Below are 12,073 nucleotides of genomic sequence, written 5' to 3'. Positions count from 1 at the left end.
AAAGGCTTCTTAAAAACACAACAAAACTAACCAACCAACAGAGTTGCCTGCATATTCTTATTACTGAAATATATTTTCATAAAGCTCTTGAAACAGTTGTATATTATATGATTTAATGAATAGTGATACTAAGGCTTGTAGCTTTTGTGTATTCTGATTTTGACACTTCAATCTGGAATAAACTTCTGAAATTTTTAGCTAATATTTGTATTTAGGTGTCTTCAGAAGCCAATAATAATGTATTGCAGCGGCTGCTTTTAAGGTGGCCGTGCCTATGTCCTTTTAAACTACTTTTGGAAAATATACCCTCAATCTCAATTTCCCTCCACCTTCTGTAGATTGAAACAAGAACAAATGTATGTACGTGATGAGTTTGGCAAACTTCTGGAGCGAGAAAGGATTTCTTCAAATGAACATTTGACTCGAGCCATTCTTCGGGAGAGAGCTGCGACAGAAGAGGAGCGCCAAAAGGCCCAGCGTTTTGTAAGTTCAGAAACTTCTATAGAAGTCTCAGATTTTTCTGAGCAACCACGTCTTCAGGCTTGTTTCAAACTATTGGTAAAGAGAATAGATCTCCTTATGATTAGTTCTTTCTTCACAATGAGTTGATAATATGTAATTTTACTCTTTTTTTTTTTTGTCTTAAATCTAGCTGATTAGAAGGAGCCTAATCTTTGTGAAGGCTGCAGATACCATATGTCTTCTTGTGTGTCTAGATAATATTAAATGTCTCTTTTTCAGAGGGCGGAAGAGTAATATGATGGTCTATTTAATAAATCTGGTTATTCTGTGTTAAGAAATCACAGAATACAAGAGAACTTTCTAGAAAATTAATTATTTCATATTTAAAGGAAGTCCATAATATTTCTGGGCTAGAAATCTGGTTAACAGTAACAATTGAAAACATATCGTTTTTCAAGTCTCGTATGTGCTAGAAAACAATAACAAGAAGTCTTAACTTTTGATGATTGTCGCAAACCTTGGAACCAGCTTAGTGAAAAATCCTGTATCAAAGAATCATATTTCTTTAGAATGATGTATAAAAACTTCCCGACAAGGAAATTGTAAAATACGGCTGGCTGTTTTCCTCTGAAAACTGACACTATATATTTCAGTCCTTTTCAAATGTCTGGCAGATTTATAACTTCTTATATATAGTGGTTGCTTGCTATATTGAGTCTGCATTGACTCTTCTTTGTAACAATAATCATTATTCTCTGAGGTATGAATATGCCTTTTTTTTTTTTTGTTTTAATTAAAATATTGAGTATAAATAGTAAACAAATCTATCTTAAAAAAAAAAAAAAAGTTTAGAATACTTACGTAAGCATTCCTGTGAAACAAATTAGATTACTTATGTCAGCAACTATATAAATATTTGTTGGGCCCTCTGTATCTGAAATAAAATCAAAGCTTTCTGAGGTTTATTGGTTGGTAGCACAGTAAACCAATCACTTCAATAAGCAATAACTTTATTCTATGCTGTGTAAGTAGAGATCTATTGCCCATGTTATTTTTCCAAATTGCAATTTAAAACCCAACGAATTTCATCTGAGTACACTTGAATATTAGTATCTTTTGCAGACATTTCCCGGTGCTATTTCACCCCTATGGTAATGTTGTTATTGAAGAATAATTACAGTATGGTATACAAATGTTTTGTCGTTTTAAAATATGGGAACAAAGGAAAATGGACAGGAATTATGACTAATGTACAGCCTTAGTCTGATGCCTTAAACCCTTGGATTCTTAATATTGTGCAGCAGAGATAAGGGTTTTGTGGCCTCAACCTAATGAGGAGCTGAAGATTTATAATGGTGAATATTATTTGCATAATTACTGGGGGTTTTGCATCTTTCACTTACTACTGTAGTTAGCACTGTGCTTTTGAGAAGCACATGATGCCTTTCTCATCAGCCCAGTGCTTGGGAGATTTCTTACTACGGGTATCAAACTGGTTTATTTAGCCTTTACGTCAATTTTATTGTTAATTTGTACTTACTCGAGAATATTTAAGTTAGCACTGCCTATGTGAAGCGAGCGAGAATTGCTGTTAACTAATTTTGAAATGTATCAGCCTGGGGAGTGGTGTTTCAAGGTGTGTGGTGTAGCTGCATCTTGGGTTGGAAGAAGAACATACAAAAAACTCCCAGCTCCAACAGGGGAAGTTTAGACTGGACGTTAGGAAAAAAATATTCCCAGCAAGAGTGGTCCGAGAGTGGAACAGGCTGCCCAGGGAGGGGGGAGTCCCCATCCCTGGGGGGGTTTCAGGGCCGTTGGGATGAGCTGTGGGGTAGGGGAGAACTTTGTAGAGTCGGGCTGAGGGTTGGACTCGATGATCCCGAGGGGCTTTTCCAACCCGAATGATTCTGTGAAATGGTGCTAATGAAATGAACACCTTAAAATCCTACAAGCAGTCCCCCATGTGGAGGACAGCATGACTTGCTGCTTTTCTGTGGTGACAGCATTGCTGCGTGGTGTTTTAGAGCCAACTATCTGTTTTGCTGATTAAGGATACTAATTAAACTCGGCCACCAGAGTGGAAAGAGTAGGATATTTTACTGGGGATAACTAAATAATGTAACACAGAAAACATGCTGTAAGAAAAGACAGAATAGCTCACTTGAAGCAGACAAATAGGAAAATAAAACGTAATGCATCAAATCATTACTACGTGAGAGAGAGAGAGAGCAGTGATGAGGGAAGATCCATCCCCCCTGCACCCGTTCCCACCCCCAGCCCCGCAGGCGCTGGGCAGCCCCGGTTACAGCGAGGGTTTGGGGAACCTTTCCCAGCAAGGGGGGAGCCCCACGCGCTGCGGCCCCCCGTAGCCGAGGCATCCAAAGTCGCTGCGAGCGGGTCCGGGTTTATACAGTATTGAATCAACAAGTCCACCTGCCTATGGGGAGGTAAACATCTGGCTTCACTCTCCAGTTAGATTCCCCCAGAGCCTGGCCAGGGCTCAGGAGGAAGCCGAGGGAGTTTCCCTGCTTATCCAGGTCTGACCACTTTCTTTTCAGAACAAGGCCACCCATCTGGTCCCAGGGCTGGACAGCTGGCTCCATGGCCTTGCTAACTTGCTCCTACACAAGGAAAGATAAAAATATGTTCAGGATAAACATGTTTTTGTTAGATTCATCTTCAGTAACGAGTATATGATACCTAAGTTACATTTTTCATTAATGAGCACACATATTTCACTAACGGTCACATCCTAAGTTTTATATGAGTTTCACTGAGGGCAAATCTTGGGTCCTGCCCTTGGGCCACCACAACCCCCAGCAGGGCTACAGGCCTGGGGAGGAGTGGCTGGAGAGCTGCCGGTCAGAGAGGGACTGGGGGGGTGAGACTGAGCCAGAGTGTGCCCAGGGGGCCAAGGAGGGCAACGGCATCCTGGCTGGTGTCAGCACTGGCGTGGCCAGCAGGGACAGGGAAGGGATCTGAGCCCTGGGCTGGGCACTGGGGAGGCCGCCCCTCGCTGAGTGGGTTCAGTGTTGGGCCCCTCACCCCAAAAAGGCCATTGAATGACTCGAGCGTGGCCAGAGAAGGGCAACGGAGCTGGGGCAGGGTCTGGAGCACAGGTCTGCTGGGGAGCGGCTGGGGGAACTGGGGGGGTTCAGTCTGGAGAAGAGGAGGCTGAGGGGAGACCTCCTGGCCCTCTGCAACTCCCTGCCAGGAGGGGGCAGAGAGGGGGGATGAGTCTCTGGAGCCAAGGCCCCAGCGCCAGGCCCCGAGGGAATGGCCTCAAGCTGCCCAGGGCAGGGTCAGGCTGGCTCTGAGGAAGGATTTCTGTGCAGAAGGGGCTGTTGGGCGTTGGAATGGGCTGCCCAGGGCAGGGGGGAGTCCCCGGGATCCCTGGAGGGGTTGAAGAGTCGGGCTGAGCCAGCGCTGAGGGATCTGGGGGAGTTGGGAACGGTCAGGGGGAGGGTCACAGTTGGACTTTCAGGTCCTTTCCAACCAAGGTGATTCTGTGATTTTGTAAGTTAACAGCTTTGGCTGGGGGCCTGTTGTTCCAGCCTCAATACTTCAACACTTCAGCACTTTTTACATCAGCGTAGCTGTTTGTTATAACCCAGCACAACACCTACTAGCACAGTGGTTATCAGTTATAAACTACACAGGACTCATCTGTAGGGCAACTCTGGCCTGGGCCTGTTGTCCAAGCCTTAGCACTTCATTACCAAAAATGTGCTTTTGTGGAAGCATGGGCCTGTCAGGACATAAATTTTGCACATCAGAAGAGAAACAAGATACCTGAGCTCTGCTAGCGACTTACCTATCCTGGTGTAGTCATCTTGGTTTTGATCATCTGACTGTTTCGACCTGTGAAATTTTGAAGTATCTTCCTTTGGTGAGAATTGCTGTGCATATTTGCTGTAACTACTTCAGATTCGTTATTTCCACTTTAGTTGTTCATTCTTTGAAGTAAGATAACAATTAGCAAGGAAGTTTTGTGAGTTTGTTTCTTTAAAAAGGGTCTAAATTCAAACTTTGACTTTTCTCACCTACCTTGCAAGTTGTATGTTGCCTCCTTTATTTTCCTGTAACTGGTCAGTTATTATTCCCTTGGCTTCATTGTTTATGCTTGCTGTTTATTTGTTTCATGTATCCAAGCAGAATTTATAAAATCTCTAGCACTGGGGTTTATGTTCTAGTAAACTGCTCTGGTAGGTTTGTATTTATGTAGCCCAGATTTGATCTGTCATGTTGTTTTTGGAGAAGAAAGGGTGTTTCTGAAATATCAGTAGCATTATCTACAAAAGTAAGAACTTTGCTGCTGCAAAATTATTTACATAGTACACAGGAAAAGAAATTATGGTTAGAAAGGAAGAATTTCAATTTGTATTTTTTCTTTATAAGGTCTGCTCGTTCCGTTTAATAAATAGACATAAAATTATTAGACTGAAGTAATATTTCCCATTCTTAAATAATTTTAACACCAACTGCTACTTATAGTTTCAGAAAGAGAAAAATTTTAAGCTTTTACACCCAAGAAGTTAGCATTAACTCTTCATATAAATGAAAAAGGTGGATAAAATGAAGGTAAACCAAACAGCTAAATGAGTAAAAGCTTTGGAGGTGACAAGAACTGCGGAAAGACGTCATTTGTCTCTTTAAGTGAAAGTATTCCACTTTTCAAAAAAAGAAACCTAACAGAAGTCATTGGAGCTTGGACAGCAAGGTAAGGTAAAGAAGGAGGGTGTCCTTAAAAATATCTAAAATAATTTTTAAGTGAGCAGAATGAGGGTTGTGACACTTGTTAGGCTAAATGTTAAAAAAACACACACACCAGACACCCCCAAACCTCGTAAATTATGACAAAAGGCAATTTAAAGAAGAATTAACAAAAGGTATAAAATGTAACACAGAGACACATGTGCGGGTATGCCCATTCACACCCCCTCAGCGCGGAGTGAGGATCCTCCCACAGTCTGCAGCCTCAGGAGCAGATCCGGGAGTATGAGCACCACCCAGAAGAGGTGAGACTGTACCAGCAAAACACTGTGAATTAATTTTTGCTCCCTTCAGAGTGGAGGAACTTTTGAAAGTTCCCATGCCAAAACTTTTCTTTTCAGAGGTCTCCTCAACCACGGTCTCTGATCTGAAGTTTCAGTAGAAAACGTTTAAGGGGAATCGACAGTTTTACCAGTAACAGCTCTTCAAGCCTGGGTGATAATCATAAAATCTCTGAAAGAAACTCGGAGATGATAGATGAGCTGATGATAGCTGAACTATTTATGTGCTGTGTAAGCTGTTAGGGAAAGCTCCCTCAGTACAAGTGGACTGGAAAGTGGCTGATGGGCTGTCAGCTGCTTCTTAAACAATTTTGGGGGAGATCCAGAGGTTTACAAACCAGTAATTCTGTTTCTTGTACTGACCGAGGTAGAAATGACAATTTAGAGTGGAATTTCCAGACCCTGACCAAGGTCCTAGAAATTCCTTGTGGAGTCAATGTGAAGGTTTGTTCAACTGTTCAGAAGTGAATCGAGCTGCTGTTGATTCCCTTGGTAATGCCTTCAGATGTCACTGACTTTGAGGAATATTTCAGACAGTCTAACTTTCCTTATCCTGCAATGTTTGGGTCTAGTCTTTAAGAAGTTAGACTCGGTGTGCTGAAGAATTGGTGAGGTCTCGCATCTCCTCAGGCTTCTCTCCCATCCCTGGCTGTGTGATCCTGCTGTCTATATTCCAGTGGGGCTCATATTTGATGCTGCAACAAACTGACCTGGGAGAAGTTAATTTTTATTTTTTTTTCTCCTGTCTGGCAAGTGATCTGAACTAGCTTGTTTTGAAGGGTCAGTTGTACCTCAGTGTTACATCTAAGGGATACTTTGCTGATGAAAAATTTCTTTACTTCTTTTCCTGCCCTGCACTGCAGTTCACCTCCTTCTCTGTTGTACCACTGCAGATGATGTGGACTGAAGCAACTGCATTACAAATCCATCCTGCAGCCCTTTTTCAAATGCAGACATGCCCACAATCTGCTTTATAGCTTGTGTACAAAAGTAGCTCCATTGAAAGAATTGCAAACTGTCTGTGGAGGGCAAGTTGATGGGGGAAGAAAATGAAAACTTCTTGAACTTGCCTTGCCACCAAAGAGAGTGGTTTTGTACCTTTAGCTTTACAGGCAGTTTTGAGACATGATATTTGCAAAGTATCTCTGAGTGTTTTCACCAAAGGACAAGGTACACTGTGTGCTTGAAGTCATACTTGAGAGCTGCTGTAGCAGTGCAGCTCATAAATACTTCTTCCTTCTGTGCCCTTAGCATGTGTATGACATCTTTTCTGCTCATTCTTCTTGGAGGAGGATTTTGTGATAAATTAAGTCTTTTATTTCAGTCTAGTCACAACAGATTCTGATACTAAGACCGGTGGAGTTGAAGGCCCCATACTTCTGAGCACTCCCCAAAATATTTCTATTATGTTTTACTCACATAGGCAGCAGACCTCTCCTCCGTTGCAATATTTATTATTGGAGATCTTTGCTGCACATCTGAAAATCGTGGATAGTTGAGTTGGGCATAGCCTTGTTGAGTGGCTTTAAATGTGGTAGCTTTGCCATAAATAGCTTATTGATGTTCTATCATTTGAGTCATTATATGAGTCAGGGTGAGACGTAGAGAATATGGAGTAAAAAAAAAAAATCAATAGTTATCCAAAGTGCAGAGGACCTGTTGTATTTCCATCTCCTTATAATGACCTGGAGTTTACTGTTAACATATTTGCTTCACTGTCTGGACTGAAACGAGCTGTCATTAAGACCCTATGTGTTAGAAAATGGTTTTATTGAGCTGCCAGTGACATTAAAGTCTCATTTCCCTTTGAAGAGGCACAGAAATACTGTTCTGTTAATTTGCTGTAACTATAACATTAAAATTTGATTATTGCTATCATTAGAAATCTGTATCCATACTAATATAATTATATACACTTCTCCATGTATTGTTCCAGGCTTCCATTGAAGTACCTGTTAGAGAATAAAATCTGTTGTTGCTGAGATATGTTTTTGTTTTGTAAATTATTTTCTACACAATTAGGTCTATTAATAAATTCTGTGTTCAAAAAAATCAATTGGGTAGAAGCATCCTTATATTAAAAAGTACTTTTTGCACCTTGGGTGAATGTGATAATCAGATTATTGGATATTTTTTCCTAGCAAAATCTTATTTGAGATGTATAATTTTTCTTTTACTTTTCTGAGCACTGAAATCAATAAACAAAATACATTCCTCGATATATTAGAGCTGAAGCGTGTTGAGTTATGGTAGGAGTGAATTTGACCTATTGTCATAATTGAATACATATTGTTAAAATAGAGCGTTTCACTCTCTGGTGTCTGAACAGTTTAGATGTTTTCCCTGTCATCCTTGGGTGGCTGGTCCTAGGCACTACGTACGTGTGCTATGCAATGACCTTTGCTGTAGTGTTGCATTTATTTTTCCTGTCCTCAATTCATTAGCTTTGTCAAGATGAGGTCCCCTGTTTTCCATAAGCAGATTATATTCTGACCCTTCCTGCTCTTTCCAAGCAGTCCCGTGTTAACCATATTTTAAGGATGACTTCACTAGAAAATACCAGGGGGAAGAATTACTAAATGAGTTAAGGCATTAGTTCTCAAGAGAAAAGAAGTCTGTTTACAAACCTGCAGTATTTATTACATACCTCATTTAGCTCATTCATCATTTTAATAGAAAAATGAATCTTTTTAGATGATTCTGAAATAATTTGAGGTAAACTACACAGCCTGAGGCAAAACATGATTGCTTACTGTAGGGAGGACCAAGCTCTTTCTGAAAAGTACAGTTATGATTGTTGGCTATAATTCACAATTTATGATAGTAAAAGTATTAAAGGCTCGTATTTGAAAATTAGACTTAAGGTTTGGAAACCACGTGGTTTGAGATTAAATCCAGTGGCAGTTGTTTTGTCTCTTGTTCTTCGGTTATAAAATTTCAAAAGTAGAAATTTTGATTGAAATCTCTTTGAAAGTAGAGATTTTTGGAGATTTACTCATAAGATGTTGTTTAGGTTTACGTACATGGTTCTTTTTTGTCATGTGCTGCTGGTCTTATGGCTTAGAAATAGCGGGTTTGTGGCAGCAGATAATCTTTTTGCATTAGTATCCTTGTGAAATGAGCAGAAATAATCTGATTTTGGTTGTTCCAGTTGTAAAAGACAGCATAAAAACAAGAATGGAGGAAGAAGTTAATTTGAATCTTGAGGATGTGTGATCTACCTTTTTTTGGTTGGTTTTGTTTTGGGGGAGAGGAGCTTGGTTGCTCTTTAGAGAAGGAAGCGGGATGCAATGAGGAAGTCATTTACATTTTGAAAATATTAAACTCCATTGTACTGTACGTGCTCATCTTCGTTTGAATAAACAAAATATCATGGATACAGCTTATGTCTCTCCTGGCAGACATTTCTTCTCTCTCTCTCCCTCTCTTTCTGGCATTTCTACTGCAGCAGTAAGGTGTTTGGGATAGGAATATGGCTTTCTGTCTTTTCTGGGATGTTAAATAGACGATGTGAAACTCTACTGTATGGAAAAAAAAAGCTGTTGCTATGCAAATAGAGATTCATAATGTTTTTTTTCCAGCAATGCAAGAAATGGGACTTCCTATCAGATTTTTGCAAATCGTGGGTGGTTTTCTTATCTAGACAAGTATCTCTGTCTTAAAGAAATGGTAAAGAACCGTTTGCATGTCTAAAATTCTTAATAAGAATGAACAATTCCCCCCCTCCCGGTATAGTTAAACACTAAAAGTAATTTAAAATAGCCTATGGGTGATACTCTGTGCTGCAGGCTGTAATCCCCGTACGGTCTCTGTCGTGTGAACTGTTAAGCAAATGTTTTAATTCATCTCTGAAACTGTATTACTGTGAACTAGTAATAGAAACTGTGCCTGTGAACTGGAATAAGTTGCTTGCCTGTATCCCTTTACAACATCCATTCTGACATTTCAAATATTTGTTTCAATGGAACGATACAAATAATTTTCTCCTTCCTTCAGTTTTTCACTTGGCAACATGTTATAGGCATTTTTTCCAGAAAATTTTTATATGGAGTTGTTAATTAGGTTGTTGGTTTTTTTTTTTTTCCTCTATGTCAATGTTTGACAGATAGGAAAAACACAGTAAAAATAGAAGATTTTGAAGGCAAGTAAGGTACATACAATGAGCATTTTTCTCTTGAAAATTTCTTCTTGAATGGTGAGAGGAGTGAGTTTTGATAGTCCAACAGCATTTAAAAGCATACTATTTTTTTAATTCTTATATAGCAAACCCCAAGATTTTTGACAGAAGCAGAATTAATCACTGTATTATCTCAGCATCCAGATGAAGATCTAGTGCTTTACAAAGCCTGCTGCTCCATCAATTTGTTCTTTTGGTTGAATTCAAATTGAGTTCATTTTTATAGATTCACTGCATAATACTCTCCTCTCTCCTCCCTCATTCATTAAACAATTTGTTCTTGCTACTCCCTTTTTATTGAATGGCTAACAAAATTGCCATGCTATCTTTTCCAATGAATATCATCATTCCTTGTCATGCATGGGCAAAAAGTAAGCATATTCATCTTTTTTACATATACCTTCGCTTCTTCCAGAGGGAAGTCCTGTTTCTGCCCTCAAGATATCCTGAAAAGAATGTTTTAAATAACGTTCTCTTGAAGCTTGGAGCACAACGCTTGTATATACATATTCCTGTCCGGACTTCTTTTGGTTATTTCTGGGCCTTTGGAACATGTACACCTGCCACATATAACACAATTATAGCCAAATCAAAGCAAAATAAAAAGCTGTCAAGATTTGTCCTTCTACACAATGTGGTAGAAATTCATGCAGTGGATTAAAGTCCTTCTACACGACGTGGTAGAAATTCATGCAGTGGATGAAAACATGTTCATTTGACAGAAGTCTTGAAGCATGGTACAGACAGTCTCCTCCATTTCAACAGAACCATTTGCTGTCTCTTGAGATTCTCATTCTGTCTTTAAATTAATATTTGTTACTCTCAGGTTAGGTTATTTTTGACAAGGCAAATATCCCCTTGTCTCACCTTTAGAGTTATCTTCCGTCCTTTGGGTTGAATTAGAAGACTTATGAGAAGAAAGGTTGTTTGAGGGACAAAGGGAATGGAAATTAAGAACAATTTGTTTTACTAGTGACCACCTGAATAATTAATGAAAATCCTTATTTCGTGATATCTGTAGCTTATCTGAGGCCTCTTCACTGCGTAATGTGGGTATTTTATTTAGGAACAGCAGGTGAAAGAAGGCAACCAAGCCATTGAAAGAGGACAGGTTGGTTACCTATATATAAAAAAAGTCACTATGCTGATTAGTGGTCTTGATGTTGCTGTTTTATGATATTCATTCTGTGTACTGTTATAGTATTTACTAGAATCAGGGCTCTGCCTATTCTGTTGCAAGTAAGTTTGGAGACAAGAGCCCTTTCTTTTGAAGTATCGACGTGAAAAACCAGTGAGGATTTGTTGTGAGTAACAATAAAATGACAAAGTGGTACATGAAATGTTCCTTATGGCTTAATTTGATAGTAGACATCCCTTTTATTTCTTTATAAATCCCCTTAATTTTGCATACATCCCTGTTTATTGAGGGCAGTTGGGAATCTGGATAATGAGATTTGTTGACAGAGCTTTAGGAGTGAGTGGGTTGTGTGCTTCTTGTATCTCAGGAGTCCTGGAATGATGGAAAATTTCTTTCCTGTGGGAGATAAGTTGTCTTTCTCTTTTCCAGACAGTTTTGTGGTGACAGTATCTCTTGGGAATGGGAGGAGTGGAGGGTGGAGGAGGAGAGGAGGATATCTCTAATGTCCTTGTAACTAAGCAGATGAATAGACTATGCCCCGTGAACTTTTATATTTACAACTCTGCCCAACATTGCGTTTTCAACTTGATGGGAATTAAGGGTGAGACACTGGTAGGTAAATAGTTAATTACATGCACATTGCCTCATTTAGGGGGAGGTGACTCCTGGCATTCTTGGGGTACTCAAGGTTTAGTGGTGGATGTCCATTTTCATCTTTGATCTACTACCTGAAGCTCTTTTGTTTTCAGGAGTCTTATTGCTCCCTGATGTTACATTGTTTTCCCATTTAGAAAATTTTCTTGCCTGTAAGTCAAAAGGTTTGGTTTGTTTTTTTCACTGAGTGCCTGTTTTGTAGTACCCTTAATTAGGGAAGAACTCTGTACCAATTTCCTCTACCTTGAGTTCTATAAGGCATGGAAGTGACCTTCCAGCCTTAGTACCACCGAGACAATGTTAACAAAGTGTTTTTCCTTACGCATTTCTGAAAGCTTAAGCCTGGTGCTGTCTTTGTATGAGGGAGAGAGAGAAAATATACTTTAGGAAAGGTATGTTAAAAATCTTCAAACAAATAGAAAAGCACTTTGACTTTAATGTTGGTAAGGCCAAAGTGAGTGCAAGAACCCTCTACATTATCAGCATTTGCAACAATGATGTCATACGCTTCTTAAATGAAAACACAAATGTAAGTGATGCCTGAGACATTTTTATTGGTTTTCTTTTCTAATACTTTTTCTGCTCTTA

At 39.5% G+C, this 12,073-nt stretch overlaps 1 protein-coding gene across 4 annotated transcripts in view; it reads left to right on the top strand.

The window, feature by feature from the left end:
• The window catches only part of CHCHD3 (coiled-coil-helix-coiled-coil-helix domain containing 3), a 168,708-nt gene that overhangs the window by 60,235 nt on the left and 96,400 nt on the right, over positions 1-12,073 (top strand). For all 4 annotated transcript variants that reach the window (XM_026868499.1, XM_026868498.1, XM_026868497.1 and 1 more), the window contains exon 4: positions 339-483. In XM_026868499.1, the coding sequence (XP_026724300.1) occupies positions 339-483 (145 nt within the window). The remainder of the gene's footprint in view (positions 1-338; positions 484-12,073) is intronic.

This window comes from Athene cunicularia (assembly GCF_003259725.1).
Source record: "Athene cunicularia isolate RWA chromosome 1 unlocalized genomic scaffold, athCun1 chr1_part2, whole genome shotgun sequence".
Classification (NCBI taxonomy): Eukaryota; Metazoa; Chordata; class Aves; order Strigiformes; family Strigidae; genus Athene; species Athene cunicularia.
The sequence above is the reverse complement of the archived record's forward strand: the minus strand, read 5'-3'. Positions and strand labels throughout refer to the sequence as shown.